General features: G+C 32.8%; 10 protein-coding genes across 10 annotated transcripts; 5 read left to right on the forward strand and 5 right to left on the reverse strand.

Moving 5' to 3' along the window:
* Positions 1-31: 31 nt before the first annotated feature.
* glnS (glutamine--tRNA ligase) lies at positions 32-2,378 on the reverse strand. The gene is made up of 5 exons (XM_759795.2): positions 1,231-2,378; positions 1,018-1,200; positions 856-988; positions 695-823; positions 32-577 (listed from the first exon to the last, which is right to left on the reverse strand). Exons 1-5 carry the CDS (start codon positions 2,151-2,153, stop codon positions 86-88), a joined length of 1,860 nt encoding a protein of 619 aa, XP_764888.1. The 5' UTR covers positions 2,154-2,378; the 3' UTR covers positions 32-85.
* Positions 2,379-2,597: 219 nt separating this feature from the next.
* On the forward strand, positions 2,598-3,230 carry RPL23C (60S ribosomal protein L23). The gene is made up of 3 exons (XM_759796.2): positions 2,598-2,717; positions 2,776-2,891; positions 2,922-3,230. The coding sequence occupies exons 1-3, from the start codon at positions 2,708-2,710 to the stop codon at positions 3,213-3,215; spliced, it is 420 nt and encodes a 139-aa protein (XP_764889.1). The 5' UTR covers positions 2,598-2,707; the 3' UTR covers positions 3,216-3,230.
* Positions 3,231-3,313: 83 nt separating this feature from the next.
* sed5 (SNARE domain protein) lies at positions 3,314-4,608 on the reverse strand. The gene is made up of 4 exons (XM_759797.2): positions 3,799-4,608; positions 3,512-3,702; positions 3,419-3,480; positions 3,314-3,388 (listed from the first exon to the last, which is right to left on the reverse strand). The coding sequence occupies exons 1-4, from the start codon at positions 4,347-4,349 to the stop codon at positions 3,335-3,337; spliced, it is 858 nt and encodes a 285-aa protein (XP_764890.1). The 5' UTR covers positions 4,350-4,608; the 3' UTR covers positions 3,314-3,334.
* On the forward strand, positions 4,473-5,018 carry Fra10ac1 (Folate-sensitive fragile site protein Fra10Ac1 family protein; the record flags this gene model as incomplete). The annotated part of the gene is made up of 5 exons (XM_061305515.1): positions 4,473-4,542; positions 4,580-4,678; positions 4,715-4,858; positions 4,888-4,972; positions 5,005-5,018. Exons 1-5 carry the CDS (start codon positions 4,477-4,479, stop codon positions 5,016-5,018), a joined length of 408 nt encoding a protein of 135 aa, XP_061162124.1. The 5' UTR covers positions 4,473-4,476.
* Positions 5,019-5,040: 22 nt separating this feature from the next.
* On the forward strand, positions 5,041-6,142 carry TpMuguga_02g02040 (uncharacterized protein; the record flags this gene model as incomplete). Its single annotated transcript, XM_061305514.1, has 9 exons — positions 5,041-5,094; positions 5,125-5,271; positions 5,303-5,383; positions 5,415-5,533; positions 5,564-5,615; positions 5,647-5,759; positions 5,789-5,850; positions 5,880-5,934; positions 5,966-6,142. 9 exons carry the CDS (start codon positions 5,041-5,043, stop codon positions 6,027-6,029), a joined length of 747 nt encoding a protein of 248 aa, XP_061162125.1. The 3' UTR covers positions 6,030-6,142.
* On the forward strand, positions 6,131-11,570 carry TpMuguga_02g00326 (LCCL domain protein). Its single transcript, XM_759799.2, has 12 exons — positions 6,131-6,357; positions 6,388-6,461; positions 6,491-6,569; positions 6,623-6,885; positions 6,921-7,008; positions 7,093-7,395; positions 7,427-9,446; positions 9,533-10,126; positions 10,159-10,405; positions 10,507-10,606; positions 10,637-11,358; positions 11,391-11,570. The coding sequence occupies exons 1-12, from the start codon at positions 6,141-6,143 to the stop codon at positions 11,523-11,525; spliced, it is 4,842 nt and encodes a 1,613-aa protein (XP_764892.1). The 5' UTR covers positions 6,131-6,140; the 3' UTR covers positions 11,526-11,570.
* A 159-nt stretch (positions 11,571-11,729) lies between these two features.
* TpMuguga_02g00327 (uncharacterized protein) lies at positions 11,730-12,353 on the reverse strand (the record flags this gene model as incomplete). Its single annotated transcript, XM_759800.2, has 1 exon — positions 11,730-12,353. The coding sequence occupies one exon, from the start codon at positions 12,351-12,353 to the stop codon at positions 11,802-11,804; it is 552 nt and encodes a 183-aa protein (XP_764893.1). The 3' UTR covers positions 11,730-11,801.
* Positions 12,354-13,167: 814 nt separating this feature from the next.
* On the reverse strand, positions 13,168-14,586 carry BRD1 (Bromodomain protein). The gene is made up of 2 exons (XM_759801.2): positions 13,310-14,586; positions 13,168-13,274 (listed from the first exon to the last, which is right to left on the reverse strand). The coding sequence occupies exon 1, from the start codon at positions 14,530-14,532 to the stop codon at positions 13,354-13,356; it is 1,179 nt and encodes a 392-aa protein (XP_764894.1). The 5' UTR covers positions 14,533-14,586; the 3' UTR covers positions 13,168-13,274; positions 13,310-13,353.
* Positions 14,575-16,981, reverse strand: ABD1 (mRNA capping enzyme family protein). The gene is made up of 2 exons (XM_759802.2): positions 15,158-16,981; positions 14,575-15,088 (listed from the first exon to the last, which is right to left on the reverse strand). The coding sequence occupies exons 1-2, from the start codon at positions 16,842-16,844 to the stop codon at positions 14,619-14,621; spliced, it is 2,157 nt and encodes a 718-aa protein (XP_764895.1). The 5' UTR covers positions 16,845-16,981; the 3' UTR covers positions 14,575-14,618.
* Positions 16,982-17,056: 75 nt separating this feature from the next.
* Positions 17,057-17,835, forward strand: TpMuguga_02g00330 (emp24/gp25L/p24 family/GOLD family protein). Its single transcript, XM_759803.2, has one exon. It carries the CDS (start codon positions 17,183-17,185, stop codon positions 17,822-17,824), a length of 642 nt encoding a protein of 213 aa, XP_764896.2. The 5' UTR covers positions 17,057-17,182; the 3' UTR covers positions 17,825-17,835.
* Positions 17,836-17,870: the final 35 nt, after the last annotated feature.

Raw genomic sequence — 17,870 nt, forward strand, 5'->3', positions numbered from 1 at the left:
TACTCTAACCACACAAGTAAAACATCACATATTCCAAACCAACACATTAATAAAAATACTATACGGTATAACTAAAGTATTTAATTTAAGATTTTGGTGACCCTTTTTTAGCCTTCCTGGCTTCAATTGCTTCCAATCTCTTCTTTTTCTCCAACTCCTTGTGTAGCTGGGATTCCTTATTACTAGCAAAGGAATCCACCAGCGTTATTGTTAAGTTAAAAACATGTTCAGTATCCGTACTGTCTGGATCCTTGGTAAAATATCCCGTCCTCTCAAACTGAATTGGTTCTCCAACCTTCAGTAGCGTTGCAGTCTTCTCAGCCATTCCCTTATATACCTTAAGTGACTCCTTATTAACATTTTCCAACCAGCCAAATTCACCTTCGGTTCCTTCCTTCGGGTCAGGCTTTGTGAATAACCTTGAATACCATCTAAAAGTTGCAGGAAACCAGTCATTTGATCCCAACCAGTGTATTGTCGCCTTTACCTTCCTACTTTTATCTTCCAATTTCCCACCCTTCGTTTTCGGGTCATATTCACACACTAACTTCTCCACCACATCTCCATTCTTCACTACCTACACCATTATTCATATTATACTACTATGTTTAATTTTTAATATTTGTATCATTTGACACTTATAATACTATAGTAATACTATTACACTTGAGTATGTAAACTAAATATGAGGAACCTTGGTGCATTTGATCCAATAGGTGTAGAAAAGTCTGACTTCATTTCCTTGATATAGTCTATAAAAATCACTTGAAGGTGACTCTGAAAAGTCTTTACGATCAACATAAATCCGCTTTGAAAACGTTAACTACAATTAATTTATCATAGTAATAAACGTACAGTTCGTGTATAGTTTGGATTATTGCAGGGAACTTCAACTTTTTCAGTAAATGTATCGTCGAGATTTTCAATTTCAACTAAAAGGGGATCTAGGACTGCGAAAAATCTTGTTGAAACCTTGTTTAAATCCTCTCTAAACCAATGTAAAGTGAGTTATCAAACCTGATGCAGTTTTCCAGGAGTTCAATTTGGATCATATTCTCTCTTTTGGCTACTCCAATTTTGTTACAAAAGTTCCTAATTGACTCTGGTGTACATCCTCTTCTTCTGAGACCTGAGATTGTTGGCATCCTAGGGTCATCCCACCCAGAAACAATCTTAGTGTTTACCAAATGTAATAGTAACCTAAAGCAAATATCAACTCAGTGAAAAAACCTTTTACTCATGACGCAATATGAAAGATTGAGTCTTGCAAATTCAATCTGTCTTGTTCTTAGGATTCCTAGTTTTTCCTGAAACCAGTCATACAGAGGTCTGTGTAACTCAAACTCGGTGGTACAAATCGAGTGAGTTATACACTCTAGACTATCAGATTGTCCATGAACATAGTCATACATTGGATATATAATCCATTTATCGCCTGTATTAGGATGAGGCGCTCTTATTATACGGTACATAATTGGGTCTCTCATGTTCATATTACTTGATTTCATGTCAATTTTTGCTCTTAAAACACACTTTCCATCGGGAAATTCACCATCTTTCATCATTTCAAACAGTTTTAAATTCTCCTCCACTGTTCTATTTCTATACGGAGAATCCTTTCCTGGCACTGTTAGTGAGCCTCTGGACTCCCTTATTTCCTCTACTGACTGGTCATCAACATATGCAAGACCTTTCCTTATTAATTCTAAAGCCCACTCATAGAGTTTATCAAAGTAATTTGAGGCATAGTATAAATGTTCTCCCCAGTCATAACCTAGCCATTTAACGTCGTTTTTTATCGACTCAATGTACATCACCTCCTCACTCATTGGGTTTGTATCATCAAATCGTAAGTGAGTTCTTCCACCAAACTTTTTTGGTAGTTCAAAGTTTAGACAAATAGACTTTGCATGGCCAATGTGCAGAAACCCGTTAGGTTCTGGGGGAAAACGTGTTATTACCTCTCTATGTTTTCCTGATTTAATATCATCTTCCACTATTTGAAGTATGAAGTTGGTCTGATCCCTGGAACTGGCCATGTTTAATTTTTCCATTTTACTGGAAACAGCTTCAGTGTTATTTAAATTACTAGACATTCTGATATTACTAAATTTTAACCTGTTAAGAATAGCAGAAGTTATTTTTATAGGCATAAAGATCAAGGTTTAGGACTGACCACATGAATAATCACAGAAATAAGAAAAATTCAATTAAATTTAAGTAAATTAACACAAAACATTAGAGAAAATGTGAAAATAAAAGGATATTAGTTTTATTACTGTAATCAAATAATTGTAAAAAAAGATTATTTACACGATGATTAATATAAGTTTACTGAAGAAAATAGGGATAAAATAATATTATACTGAAGATAAAAATATTATATTTTAAAATATAATTATAATATGTAGGTTTGATTTTATGTGGAAATCTAAATGTGTAAAATACAAGTTTAAATTTTAATCAGGTATTTCGTTCATACTTTATGGTATAAATATTAATTCTACTATTAATTTGGTATTGATTTATTTAACCTTCTTGAAATTAGAATTTTTTCAGACTATAATTTTATACTCGTATTTATCCCCCCAGATTCCATTACTTGCTAAAATATAATATTATTATATTTAATTTATTTATCATACCACCATTTATATTTTTATTTAATTAATCTTTTAGTATAAATTATTGATTTATCAAAGCTACAATGAAGAGAGGTACTATTCATATATATAACATAGATACTACTGATATAACTGGTTATATAATATTTAGGTCGTGGTGGTTCTGGTGGAAATAAACTTAGAGTTACTTTGGGTTTGCCTGTTGGAGCCTTAATTAACTGTTGTGATAACAGTGGAGGTAAAAATTTATATCTTATCGCTGTTAAGGTAGGGAGTATAGTAGTTATTTTTCTTTAGGGGACTGGAGCCTGTCTCAACAGACTTCCATCCGCTTCAGTTGGTGATATGGTACTAGCAACTGTAAAGAAGGGTAGGCCTGACCTTAGAAAGAAGGTTTTGCCGGCAGTTATTGTCCGTCAGAGAAAGGCTTGGAGACGTAGGGAAGGTTACTTCATTTACTTTGAGGATAATGCTGGTGTCATTGTCAACCCTAAGGGTGAGATGAAAGGCTCTGCTATTAACGGCCCCGTAGCTAAAGAATGCGCTGAACTCTGGCCTAAAATCTCAGCTGCCGCACCTTCAATCGTTTAATATTATTCTCAAAAATATTTATTATACATACAATTTTAATACATGTAAACTTCTAAGTTTAACCTGTTATCTAACCACAATTTATGTACTAATGTATAGTTTATGGTACAGATTAAAAATTACATGACAAACATGATGTAGAGGCAAGTTAAAACCGTAACGAGAATTAAAATCTAAAGAAAATTTAATAGGAAAGATTTAACCTTTATAATGAGTCCGCGGTTAGATGAAATCCTCCGATAATACTTTAAAAGTTCATTTTTAGCTATGCAAAATTATAAACTGTTAGAAGGTACCTGATCTTACATTACTTAGTGACACTTCAGTGTCAAAATCTATCCGATTAATCATTTCATCCTGTTGAGTTACATATGCTGTAACCTTTTGAAATATCTGAGACAGGTCTCCAATCGCTCTCTGTACATTTGCTATCGCCTCCTCTCTAGCATTAGATATCACCGACGTTGAAGGTGCCGCCGTTATCCCACTAAATAAAATAATATGGCATATATATATATATACGAATGCTAAAGTGTATAATTAATGGAATGGTGTATAGATAATTGAATAGTGTGTTTGGAACCTTTCGAGATCGAGTTGTTGTTCAGCTTCTAAATCTTGTTGAAGCATGAATCGTTTTCTACCAATTCCTGAAGTTTGAGCATCCATGTCATTAATGGCGTATAGTTTACGCCTATTTTCCTGCTCTTGCATAATTTGCGCTCTCTGATGCAGAGTCTCCTTGAAAGTATTGGTGACGTTAAAGATGTCATTTCGAAGCTGGAAAATAATACTGGTGTAGTGTTTTTTGGAAGCTTCATTCCGAAACTTGAAGGAGTTGATCCTGTTTTCAAACAAATCTATAGAGCTTGTGGTATATGTTAAAATTGACTTAATTTCAGAAGTTAGCCTCTCAATGGAGGAAGTGTTATCAAGATAAAGACTACGTTTCTTTGCTAATTGCGATAGTTCATTGAGCTTAGCTCGGGCCTTCTCAATTTCCTTATAAATGGAATCTGCATCAGTGTTGAATTCTAAATTTTCAAATGTTTTTGGGGCTTGAGTATTGTTAAGGTTAGAATTCTGGTTAACCTGGGTCATAAAAAATTTTGTCCTATCCACAGAGTTAACCATAATTAGGACAATCTTAAAATAAAAATTATTTAATAAATTCGTGCATTTGTATTATCTGGAAGAGGAGAAAAAACCGCACATATGAACGAAGAAAAATAATTCCATATCAATTACTTTATATAATGTAATGTTACCTAAAAAGATTACAGATTATGACGTTTTAAAAAAACATTATACATTTTTAAATGATGAGGTAAACTCATTGTTTATAATTAATAAATTATTTACAGAATGATAAATCGTGGGAATCCAACCTAGTTTCGAATTATCATGAAACGTTATTCAAAGAATTTGCAGTTTGTGATCTTTCCAAATATAAATCCGGCGATGTAACTGGGTTATATATCTTAATTCTTAATGTTTAGATAGCTTTAAGGTGGAGATCAGCGAATGAAGTAGTTGAAGGCAAATGTGAGAGTATATGTGCAAATGTATCATGTACTGAAACCTTAAATCTATCCAGTTACGAAGTACTATTTAACTATATTGAACATAAAGTTAAGAAGCAGGTTAGAATCTCCCGATTCTATTTGTATAGGCTTTAGTTAAAGTTCGAGTATGCCCGGAATGTTCTTATAAACTTAATTACAAGTTAAAGTTCAAAAAAACAGAACCTACCAAGGGTAATTTTTTACTTAAATCTATTGTATATTAGAGGAATCGGACTGAACCAGTGTGATTGTACGGTAAAATGACGACATTATCTAACAATTTTGAAGATCCAATTCTAAATATATTCAAAAGGGTATGATAATTTATGATTACAAATTATTAGTTTGAAAGTTTTGAGCAAGATTTGTTACTGGTTGAGCAAAAGGTGAAGAATGAACTCAGATGTGTTTATGACGTTGACGTTTTTGATATCGCAGAATCTATTGATAATACTAAAAGTAAAATACGTAAACTCTTTGACTCGTTAAATGTAATTTTTATATTAATAATTTGAGTATTAGGAACTTTACACATATAAAAGTCAATTGTTATCACTGGTTAAATCGCAAGTTTCAGTTTTCGAATCGTTAGAACAAGTTGAGGTAAAATTTTAAATTTCTTAACACTGTTCAGAGTGTAGATAAAGTAAATAATAAGGAACAACTTGTCGAATTAGCAAACAACATTTTAAAAATATCGAAAGAATACTTTGATATACCAGATAATCAAAGTGTGCCAATAGAATTCAAGAGGTAAATACTATTAAAGATTATAAATTTTAGAAAACAAACCAAGAATGAAGAACCTGTGAAGGAAACAATTGAATTTACACCGGTAAAATTAATTGAAAATATGAAAAATTTAGATTACCGAAGTAGAATTCGATAGCGTACCAGTATTAGTTAAAAGAAGAGCAAAGTTGGAACAAGTGAATGAGCTTTATAAGTATTTGCATGAACACGCTGTAAAGAGAAATAAGTTAGTACTTCTGAAATTATAATTGTTAGATGTGTTCCGGTGAAGATTAACGATATTGAAAACGAAGGAATAAAAGTACATGGCCAAACAGGTGAGAGAAATAAGAATAAATTTGTGAAGGAAGTTCAAAAATCGCAATATTACGTCATTTAAAGAAGATACAAGTGATTAACAGGTATTAGAATACGTTCCACACGTGAAATCAGGGATAACACTATTTTACTCTTAGATTCTAGGTTTAAAAATAAAAAATCGCCAAAACAGAATTAATTTGTTTCATTACTCTTTGTTTTACTTTTTGTTTAAGTTACACATTTATAACCACACATCCGAGATGTCGTTTTTTTACTTTAACATTAAAAACCATGTAATTTAGTTTAAATGGGATTGTATTATATTAAGATAATTTTAATTTTAATATTTGTTAAAAAAATCAGGTGCAGAAATGCAAATGAATTTTACACATTCAAGGACTCTAAAGCCACGTCAGTTTTTATCGCACCAAACAATGATTTTGAAAAACACGGGCCGAATAGAGCCTTTCAAATAGGCTCTTCATATTGGTCAAGTCAAGGTCATCATAGTGACACTGATTTTGGTACTTTCTTATTTTTTAATGTGTGTTTAGTGTCATGGACGGGAGAGTTATATGAGAAGGCTACAATATCGCAAGTTAATGTATACTGGGAATACGCCCCAAAGGTAAATTATTGAGATAAAACGTGTTTTAGGAGGTTGAAATTTCATTTTCACTAACTGGAGATGATTTCAATGTCGTCATGCCATTCAGACCAACTTTTGAAAATAAACGTAATCTTAACACATAATATCATTGTGTAAATGGATATGTATATAATTTTTAGGCTCTTATAAGGAGAATTTTAAGTTGGAAATGCCATATGAGACTAAATTTGTTCGTCTAACATTGAGAGGAGCAATTAATACATACTTCGGAATAAGGCATATACACTTGGTAGGATATGGAACACCGTTGTTTATGATAAAGTCTGGGATCTCCTCTAAGGAAGGTGAAATGTGTCTTCAAGTTGAAGAAGGAAGTGAAGAAAATCAACCGAGAGTCGTTTTAGATCTCTGCGTTAACGCAATCGCAGCTTCAGACGGAAGAGTATGGAATTATTATGTTTGTAATGATTTGTTTAGGAATTGTGGAGACAGAATTCAAGAATGCAAATTGTGAGTGCAGTTTCATACCCAAAAATGTGCTTAACTACTGTTGAATCCACTAAAGGTATTCCAATCCACTATACAAAGTTTATATTTACCAGTTAATTTGGTACATAATTATACCCATAGTTAACATAATATTCTTTAGTTGGTCCTGTGATAATTGATAATTGTAATGATGACTCGTGTACTTGGGAGTTTATGGGAAACTCACAGTTATCAGTTAAGAATGGGAATGAGTTATGTTTGACACAGAAGGATGAAAATGGTACTGTGGCAGGGATGGGAAACCTGGTAGAGAAATATAAATCAGAGTTAAAAGTGACATCTACTGGAAGTAGTGAAAACCATGAAGAAAAGTACGCAGTAGACCTTGATAAGAAGACGTACTGGGCATCTTTAATATTCCCGGATGATGGATATCACGTTACAAGTTTAACACTTGACTTTGGTATTGAATTTTCTCCTAAATATTATTTTAGATAAGATGGTACATGCCTCAAGAGTATTAATAGACTGGGAATACCAGCCTCTAAGTTACACAATAGAGGCGAGTTCGGACAAAATAACATTTAAAGAGATTTCAAGGAATCTGTCAAACCCATTTCACACTACTACAGACTCGTTTCCCGGTACAGATTTCAAGCAGTTGAGGATCATAATGATGAAGCCTCATTACTTGTACGGTAAGGTTTCTGGTGGATATGTTTACGGGATAAGAGATTTGTCAGTTTTGACTAATAATTTAGTAACGGTTGTTGGTGATTGCAGAGCGGCTGCAAACAGCGCAGACGCCAGGGATAAGTATTTTGTATCCTACGTCAGCACATTTGAGCCATTACTTTCTAAGAAGATCAGAGGTATGGAATCTGATCTAAACAGCGTAATTTCTGAAGTATCAAATGAACTAAGTCATTTGAAAGAGTCATTAGAAGAGTCGTCAAATTGTATGGATGAGAAGAAGGATTATGATAATCAGCTAAATTCATACTCTAAAAAGAGTCAAGATTTATGGAAACTGTTTAATTCGTCAACAATCACAAAGTGTGACCCTTACACACTTGAATTATCCGTGATTGGAGAAAATAAAAATAACCCTGCGGAAGACTGTTTTAATATATATAATTTGAACCCAAATGTAAAATCAGGTTTTTACTGGATCCAACCACCATGTTCCAAAGCTCCGTTAAGAGTTTACTGTGACATGGATTCTCACACTTCAATGTACATTTGGAATGGAAAAGATAATTCAATATCAGTTCAGCCTTTGAATAATATAAGAACACCAACTTCACTCAGGTTTCAATGTGCTTCTTATGGCCTTGAACCGCTTGTAATTAAGTCGAGGCGTCAAATTGATCACCTGAAAAACGCTATGAAACTCATCCCACTCACTAATAAACTCGATTCATACCTTCCATTGGCATATAAATTTGGCTCAGAATCGAAATTTAAGGATTTTATGAATATATTTTCATTCATCTCTTTCTCACATGATAAATCTGATGTGACAAGTTCCAATCCCGCTGGTGAAAATTCCAATTCTGATGGATTTAGTGAGTCCACAGAGTTGAATGACTTACATGTGAATGCAGTTGGAATATCAATGTCAACAGAGGAGCTTGAAAGGTTTGACCTGGAGACTTCTGAAATTTCAGGAATTGTTTGTTCAACTAATGTTACAGATGAGATTACAGCGCCTTTAGAGTTGGACTGTTCAGACTCGTTGGGGAGGTCTAAAAAAATATTCGGGTCTCTGAACACAAGTGTGATTGTCCGTTGTGACGAAGACTGTTCTCAGAAGGATAATTTATTTATTTATGGTACAAATGGACTGTACAGCGATCATAGTTCAATTTGTCTTGCCGCAATACATGCTGGAATCATTAGTTCCCATGGCAGTTTTGTAGTTTCCATTGAAAACGGTAGAAAATACTATGATGGAGATAAACAGAATGGGATCCAGAGTTACTTTTATAATAAAACGTGGCATGGGCTTAAGGATATAATTCATGAAAATGAACCAAATGGTGATAGTAAAGATAATTTTGAACATAACGGTCCTGATAGGAAGTATAGTATCAGGATCTTACCACGTGAAAAACGATGCCCAATCATTGAAACCAAAGGCTCATTCCTACAACTCACCAATGAAAATACTAGTAACTCTGTTGATAAGGTTAATACAGATAATACTAATACTAGTAATAATATTAACACTGGTAACAATACTAATAATAATACTGTTGATAATACTAATACTAGTAACACTGGTGATAGTACAAATGAGGTGGGTGAGATGAGTGGTGATAAAGTTTATGATCCTAATACGGTAAAATATGCGAATAAAGTAATTGAGATAATGGACTCGTTATACGGAGTTGATAATAAAACTGTGACAAACGTAGTTGAACAGATTTCTTTAGTTGTTTCACAAGCAAAGAAACATCTCAGAGCACTCGAACCAATACACAATAAACAAAATGATACCATTACATCATTGTAGCTCTCCTATTTACTCTTTATTAGTGTTAATTAAGTATTAATTTCAGTTATATAACTAATAATTTGTATAATTTATGGTTTAGATTTGATAATGGAGGATCACTGACATCTAGAGTGAATTCATATTATGATACACTGGACTCAAGTAGGATGTTGTATTCAAATCTATTGACTGATGAGAAGAATAAGACAGTAGATGTTTCATCAGACTTTGAGTTGGATTATCATAAAATGCCGTTTTCTAAGACATTTACAGTCCATGACAGTTCAATGGCAAGTGGTAAGAGTAATTGGGGTTATTCAAACTCACCAGTTGAAGGTCATGAGTCATATGTTGCTCAGTCTGGTGATTTAGATTCTGAGTTAATTTCTGAAGGTTCATTTGCATTTCTGAATCATTTTAAGTATTTTGATTTTGAAATTTCACTTGACGTTTTGGCTACAAATGAAGGATCAATAGGGTTAGCCTTTAGAGTTCATGACCAGTTTAACTTTTACCTCTTTGTCATGAGTTATTTTAATTCAAACAAACAACTCATTAAGGTTGAAGATGGAGTTCCACACGTACTAGCAACAAATCCTGATGAAGGATATAATAAAATGCAATGGTACAATGTGAAAATTAAGTGCACTCATTATTACACTGAAGTTCATTGTGATAATCGACTCATATTCAGGTAATCTACACACATTAGTTAATAATGTTCAGGGTGATTGATACTAGTTTCTTGTATGGTTCTTTTGGGCTTTATTCTTCAGGTGCAAATAGTTCATTTTACTTTGATAAGTTGTCAATTAAGGCTAAGAATGTACAAATTTTAGAGTCACCACTTAGGCTTGAAAGACTAAAACATATTAAATGTTGTAACTTCTCAGAAACTTACTCGGGCACTTTTCAAGAAAATTATAACATTATTAATCCCAAATATTCAACTAATACCGATTGGTCATTCGAGGTAATTTTTACACTATCAACTATCTACAGTATTCACATTTTATTACACTGATTGTATGATTACAGCATGAATTATTCTTTATACTAATAATTTATGATTAGAAACTGTTTAATGGTGAGCATAAAGTGATACATCAACTGAAGTCTTGTTATGATCCACATGATATTGGTTCTTTAGCAATATTGAAAAATGATCGCTACTGTAAGTGTAAAATTAGTTAATGTTGAGTAGGCACTGGTGGGTATTTCAGGTTTAGGGTGCTACCACAATGTGAATCTGGTACTGTGGGTGCAGTTGTTCATTATCTGGATGAAAAGAACATGTGTCTGGTTGAGCTTAACTCTAAGGAGTTTAGAATAAGGCAATTTTCATCCGGGGTAGCGAAGGTACTTGCTACTGAAGAGGCGTCAATTTCCATTTCTAAGTGGAATGTAATTGAAATTGAACTCACAGACACAGAAATCAAGGCTAGAGCAAAGACTAATGTGGCCCATAATTTTATTTTAAAGTCACTTTTGCCATCGTATGACTTTAAAGTTTCAGCCACTATTGAGCCCAATAAAGGTCATTCTCTGGGCCTTAAATCCTCAGCTTGTGGTTCTTGTTACTTTGATAGTGTTCAAATATCACATTCAGAGCCTAAGGAGTTGAATACAAGTTTTATGGAAAGTTCAGTCTCCAGCTCCTGGGTACCTTGTCTGGCCTCTAATCTTCTTGAACGTAGAAGATTGTGTAGTTTAATGACCAGAAATAATCCTAACGAGTGCATGAACGACTTTTGTAATCAGTGTTGTAGTCATCACACAAGACTTTTAGGTGATCATGTAACTCTAAAGTGTACCAAGAAGTGTGACAAGAACAATTTACTATTCAAGTTAAACTCTGACAAATTCGCCACTTACTTAAGTGCATGCACTTCATTTCAAGGCCCAGCATTCAATCATTGCAATTTGGTACCCTATAAATATTATTTATTATGGTTTAGGACGCGAATTGTCTATTTCACTCTTGTAAGCTTTGCTGTAACTCTGGTTACTATAATCAATTTGATGATAAACGTAAACTCATAGAATCAACGTACTGTGAAAACAAGTGTAAAATACCCCTACTCTATCGCTAATGTAAATACACCTACGCACATAATATTATGAATATAGTATTTTGTATATGTACTCTGGTGTATATGTGTTGGAGTATGACTGTCGCATGTATATAAATATGTATAACCATAGTAGTGTAGTATATGTATATTAGTATGAGTGTACTTTATATAGCGTATATTATATAGTTTAGGACTAAATTATGTGCTTTACACAGTATTAAACAAAAGTCCTGATTGTTTAATACCTAACGATTAAACTAAACTTTAAATCTTAGCTCCTAAACATGCTTTGGTTTAGGCAGCTGCGTGCAGTTTGAGTGCGTGCACGAGATGATGAGCTGGGAGCCCTTCAACCTCGTGAAGACCTGGTACTAACTCGTGGAGGGCGGCTACAAAAGCAGCCATACCAACAACCTTTCCTGCACCTGGATTTGCTCCTGCAGCGAAGGCAAGGAACACGTGGACTGCACCTCCCAATCTGTGTAGGAGCTCCAAGTGTACAAACTTCTTGCTATTCTTGCTACCTACAAAGTGTAAGTCCAAAAGGAATTCATCTGCGGCTCCTTCCCAGACCAAATGGTCTTTAGATACAACTTTAGTTACCTTAGCATGAACTGGTCTGACCCAAGTGAAGAAATTGTCTCCCTTCTTGAATGTTTTGTGAAGGAAAACGGTATCAGGAAGCTCGCCGAGTGGGCATTTACCACTTGTTACTGTGGTAGCAGCGCCATCACCATGTTTTCCGTATAGGACAAACCCCAATTTGCTCAAGTCTAGCTCCGCGGCTGATACATAGATGCCAGAAGTCAGAGCAGCTACCAAAGCCAATGTAACAAACTTCATCATTACTAACAGAAGTTAAATGTGTTAGATTTAGTTGTATTCCAACTGAGGATAATTATCCCTATATCTGATGGGGAGAACACCACAATTATTCCTCCCCATCGATTCCTACAAAATTCTGGTCTTATCCTCATCAATCTCATTCTTAACACTATTGTTAATAGTTTATTAGTAAGTGTAGTATAATATCCATCTAAATACGTTAGTGTTGGTGGAGGGTGTGTTCGTAAAATCATTCTATCCGGGGATAATCAAGCAACTAGGCATGGTAGCAAGTATATTTATATAGTAAAGATATATTATAATAAATAAATAGAATTATAGATATATAGTTAAGAGTTTTAAAACTAGTTTTGGTTAATAAATAAGGAATTTTATGTTTATTTTGTAAATTTTAACGAACTTTATAGAATTTTGAAAGTTAAAAATCTATTTTATAAAATTAATTTTGGAACAATTTTAACTAAATTTAACAGAATTTATCTATTTTTATGATAATCTCCTCTTTCCTACAAAGATATCAGTAGTTAACACTGGTATATCACAGCAGTCTCTTAAACACTAAAACCGATTTTTAGGTAGTTAAAATCAACTTTTAGAAGTAAATTTAAATAGTTTGATGTATTAAATGATGTGTTTAATGATTTAGAACTAATTAATTAAATTTTCACAATAGTCGAAAAATTTTCATTTTTTTCAAAACCCAAATGCCACTTTTAGGTCCGGACCAAAATCGAAAAAATTCAAAAATTTTAAAAATTAAAAATTTCAATCCAAATCAACAGATTTAACATTGTTAAGCATCAGAAAATTCATAAATAAAAAAAATTAGCTATATATACTGATTTACTGGAGCCTAAAATATGTGATTAGTACTGTACCTATTTGGATGACTTTTAGGAAAATCGACTACCGGGGACTTACCTACAACAAAATAATTATAATATTATTACTAATACCTATACTAAGCTATATATACTATGTGTATTTGTGAAATTATAGATTAGAACTTAAGATCTGAGTCATTAAAAAGGATTTGATGAGGTAGAGATAACTCATTGAGAGTATTCGAGAGGTTAGGAATGACCTGATTGATTAATTGTAGGTTTTCAGGGCCTATAAACTTCTCAACAGTGTGTTTATAACTATCCCTTTGGGTCTTTGAGAGTAGTAGCTGGATCTTAGAATACAAAGGACTCCTACCAGTTGGAGTTTGAAAATCGAAACTCCTCTTCCATTCAAAGTTACTAATTACTCTTTTTAACCTGTTTAGTGATTTTTTATCCCAGTTACCGCCAGTGTAATTTGTAAGTGAGAGTTGATGATGAGCAACATCAAGTGAGTTTAAAAGCCTCGGAAGGCCATTAAAATTTGACATTAATTTCCCAAAAGTCTCATTACTAAGTCTAGAAACTGTAAGTGCCAGCTGTATTACAGTTGATAAAGGATCAATTAGTTCATTTATGTTAGTTGAAGGTCTTTGTTTAAGAAGGTCGCCCTTCTTTCTCTTCCTCTTAATGATAGGAAGTGTTGAAATATCAACATATTCCGCCTTAGGATCTTGAGATGATAGAGACTCTGTTGATGGAAAAGATAATAAAGATGACTCAGATTTACCGAGATTAGTTACTGGAATCTCAAAAGAACGTGAAGAAGTGCTCTGTAAAGGAGGTGTTAAACCTCTTTGTATTGGAGGTTTATGCCTAGATCTAGTGTTTGAAAGGACTTTTCTATTGAGTAAATTACAAATTGTGTTAACTCTTTTAACTAAAAGTGGTCTCATCCTACTATAAAACTCGTCAAGCTTAACTGCGGCTTCGTAAAACACCGTATCCGGAGAATTATACGTTTTACAGTTATCAATTATTAACCTAACATCATTATCAAAGACTCTGATATCATCTTTATAAATTTGGTCATCGTTTTTATTTAACATTGTTTCAAAATCCATCGGATGTTTAATATAATTATAATAATCTGTTACAATATTAGTATCCACCGGGAATCTAAAAATTCTTTGTTTATCAAATTTTATAAGCTTATTTATCGCTTCTACATATGTGTATTTAAATTTTCTAAGCTGTTCTTTGAGCTCATCTTCTGGTATAAAATTCCAATTTGAGTTCACCGTAGCTGGTGATACTCCCAGATCACCAGCTTGATACTTGAGATTATTCATCATCAATATACACTAATATACAATAATATACATGGGTATTATGAAATTTAAAAAATTATTTTTTTAAAATTTGAGAGTTTTGTAGTGTTTTAACTTTTCTTTATCTTTACACCTTGGATATATAACTTATCTCTGCCTGTAATTTTCTGAAAAATAAAAATTTTATAAAGGGAAAACACTCTCATTTGGTCATTTGAGAACACATAATTCGAGATATTCTTGAAATGGTAATCCATGTTCTCATACACATCTTGTGGTAAATCAAGTTTCTTACTGTCAAATAATGCTTTATACAGCTCCAGATACTCTTGAAATGGATGTGATTCCACCAGTTTTAACCCGATTTTACTACACAAATTCACAAATTTACGCCATGGAACTACATACTCACTTTCGTCTATGGATTCCATTAAAAAGAAATGGTATTTAAGTCCCCAATTACTATTTAACACCTCGTTTATCTCTGTATAACTTAAGCTTTCCGATGAATTTTTTATCTCCTCCACTGATTTCTCGTCCATAGTTATCTTAAATATCGGATTCCCAAACTCCCACACTTCTGACACATTATCAACTTTATACTATTAGCTATACTAACTATATATTGTTATGTAAATGAGTTCGTTACCGGAGCTGTGTGAATTGTTTAAGTTTGATGCTAATTCTTTGGAGAGTTGATCACAACAGATGGTTGAGCCTATAAAAAGTCCTCCTTCATTTAGAGAATTGTGTATTTTCTCAAGTATAAAGTTAGTTGAGGTTTCAGTGTCGAGCATGTAATGAATTGCCAGTTGTATTGAAACCACATCAAAGGTATTATTTTTAATGAACATTGAGTAGATTTTAGGGTCAAGTAAGTTCCCATGATGAAACTCTGCGTTAAATGAAAGTGTTCTCTTCCTCTGACCGTATCTTCTTCTAGCTTCATTAATTTCCCTCAGCGATATGTCAATTCCCATGAGTTTTCTAATTTTCTTAGTGTTATATTTATCCAAATCCTGAGCGTGACCACAGGCTAGTTCTAACACTGAGGCGTTTTTCTTAATATTACATAGGATTAAAACTCTTTTCACCAAGTTATTGTACTTCCTCAAAGCTTCTATTGCTGATTCCTGTTGTCTTATGACTTTCCTAGTATCATAATGGATCTGTGCAAACTCTGCTGTATCTCCAAATAAATTCGGATAATAATCCAAGGCATCATCCTTTCTATCTAGAGTGTCAAGTTGCGAGTCAACCAGTGTGCCATTGAATAAATCAAGTAACATTCGAGTATTAGATTCTAGAAGTGAGACTATGTAACCAAATCTGTTAGGTTTAGATTCTATTAACCTTTTATACTGTCTGTAAAGCTGTGAGTTATTTGGAATCTTCGAGGAGTCTGTAGAAACTTGTATAATCTTAACCTTTGACTCTTCAGAATTATCAACGTCAATAAATGGGTTAGAGTTGGAACTATTTGTAGCAATAAACGTCTCATAAAACGAAGTAATTAGTTCCTGAATTCCAAGACCACAAAGTTCATCATTAATTGGAATATCCCACTCGTCGACAACTTCAAGGTTAAATTTTATGAACTTTACATTCTCCAATTTATTCGTGTTATAAGTTCTCAAATGACGAAATAACATCTTCAAAACTGATCCTCTAGTCTCTGTGGCATTGTGGTTAACAGATATTATACAGTTAGTTTGAACCTTAAAATGGTAATCTGACTGAGGTCTATATACTATAATACTATCCAAATAATTGTAAGTATATTGTTTTAAATCATTAAAGTTCAATTTTTCATTAAATATAAACGGGATTCTATATATGATTGAATGACAAAACCCTTCCTTATTATTAACTTTAGAGTCAGAGTTACCAGTTTTAGTATTATACACAAGTTCAACTTCTAGATAATCATTATTTTGTACTAATTTACAGTAGTCAGATTTACTTACAAAGAGGTTCAAATATAAAGAATCCAAGCACTGTTTTGATATGTTTGGTACAAATTTTACCTTGTTAAAATCAAAATCCAAAACCGCTTCAGTCTCAGTTGGTAAATATATGCTTCTTGATTTGACTACACTCATTAATTTTCCTATTTGGAAGACCACATTACATGACAGAGGGTCTGAAATGCTATCTAAACTTTCCTTTATACTATGACATATCCGATTATGTATTGTATTCTCGTTATACTGTTTATCAAATAAATTATAGCCCTCAATTAGTAAGGGATTATCTGAAGATGTCAGTTCTTTAAATCCAGAATCTGTGGAATCCTCCTTAGATACTTTACGTCTACTCTTAGGCCTATTAATCATTATAACAGATTATCACGTAAAGATCATTTTGACACAAAATGTGTTTAGATAAAATACTTATATTTTATACATTTTACACATTACAATTATAATAAAAATTTAACATTAAATATTTTACATTTAATCTAATCTACAATATACATATAATAAATTTTATAAATTTTATAATTATATCTCTTTTTACACCACATTGTCAAGAATTCAAATATATTATTTTTGATTTATCATATTTTAATTCATTTGTATTAATTTATATTTTAATATGTAATAAATATTTTTCATTAAATTTCAAATCGATCTATCTAATTAACATTAAATTTGTTATATAAAGTATAACAATGGGTATTCCACTTTTTAATTTTAATTTTATCGCCTTTTCCCTTTTTCTTATTTTTAAATGTATTATAAACTCTAATTGCTCGTATATAGATGCCACGACTTACCTTGAACCTTATCAACAATTCTGTTTATCAGAGGTTGTTGGAAAGGATATGTTTGTACACTTGACATTTGGGATTCTAGACCTTAAACCAGGGCAATTTTACTCTGCCTATGTGATAGAGGAAGGTTCTGATAAGTATATTTACCGTGAATCTACTATCAGAAACGACGTCTCAATATCCTTTACCTCTATCGAAGGTCCTTCTATTACCTTATGTGTTAACGGACCTCAGTCAGGTACAAATTTTAACTTCTCCTTAAAGTTCGGTGCTGACGCTAGGGATTATTCAATTATCGCAAAGAGTTCACACTTGGATCCAGTGGATGCTAGGGTTCAAAACGTCCTAGATGAGCTTTCAGCCTTTCACAAGGCTCAGATTATTGGTGCGTCATCTATTGATAGAACCAGTGAAAAGGCTATTAAGACTTATCATTTGTTAGCCAGATTTGCCATCGCCAATAGCATTTTCGTTATCTTCTCCACATTGTGTTATATCTTTTACTTTAGAAATTTCTTTAAATCTAAAAAACTAATATAATATAAACACTACAGTATATACATTATACTAGTATTAGTATAGTAAG

This window comes from Theileria parva, chromosome 2 (assembly GCF_000165365.1).
Source record: "Theileria parva strain Muguga chromosome 2, complete sequence, whole genome shotgun sequence".
Lineage (NCBI taxonomy): Eukaryota > Apicomplexa > Aconoidasida > Piroplasmida > Theileriidae > Theileria > Theileria parva.

Bases quoted from the DNA above. Each gene is read 5' to 3' on its own strand.
- RPL23C (XM_759796.2), top strand. The intron at 2,892-2,921 runs GTAGGGAGTATA...ATTTTTCTTTAG, and splicing joins TATATCTTATCGCTGTTAAG to GGGACTGGAGCCTGTCTCAA.
- TpMuguga_02g00330 (XM_759803.2), top strand. From the start codon at position 17,183: ATGGGTATTCCACTTTTTAATTTTAATTTTATCGCCTTTTCCCTTTTT.
- sed5 (XM_759797.2), bottom strand. From the start codon at position 4,349: ATGGTTAACTCTGTGGATAGGACAAAATTTTTTATGACCCAGGTTAAC. The intron at 3,703-3,798 runs GTTCCAAACACA...TATTTTATTTAG, and splicing joins CAACAACTCGATCTCGAAAG to TGGGATAACGGCGGCACCTT. The intron at 3,389-3,418 runs GTTAAATCTTTC...AATTTTCTTTAG, and splicing joins ACCGCGGACTCATTATAAAG to ATTTTAATTCTCGTTACGGT.
- BRD1 (XM_759801.2), bottom strand. From the start codon at position 14,532: ATGATGAATAATCTCAAGTATCAAGCTGGTGATCTGGGAGTATCACCA.
- TpMuguga_02g00326 (XM_759799.2), top strand. From the start codon at position 6,141: ATGGGATTGTATTATATTAAGATAATTTTAATTTTAATATTTGTTAAA. The intron at 7,009-7,092 runs GTATTCCAATCC...AATATTCTTTAG, and splicing joins TACTGTTGAATCCACTAAAG to TTGGTCCTGTGATAATTGAT. The intron at 10,406-10,506 runs GTAATTTTTACA...ATTTATGATTAG, and splicing joins ATACCGATTGGTCATTCGAG to AAACTGTTTAATGGTGAGCA.
- ABD1 (XM_759802.2), bottom strand. From the start codon at position 16,844: ATGATTAATAGGCCTAAGAGTAGACGTAAAGTATCTAAGGAGGATTCC. The intron at 15,089-15,157 runs GTAACGAACTCA...ATAATGTGTCAG, and splicing joins AAACAATTCACACAGCTCCG to AAGTGTGGGAGTTTGGGAAT.
- glnS (XM_759795.2), bottom strand. From the start codon at position 2,153: ATGCCTATAAAAATAACTTCTGCTATTCTTAACAGGTTAAAATTTAGT. The intron at 1,201-1,230 runs GTTTTTTCACTG...TATTTGCTTTAG, and splicing joins TATTGCGTCATGAGTAAAAG to GTTACTATTACATTTGGTAA. The intron at 989-1,017 runs GTTTGATAACTC...ACATTGGTTTAG, and splicing joins CTCCTGGAAAACTGCATCAG to AGAGGATTTAAACAAGGTTT.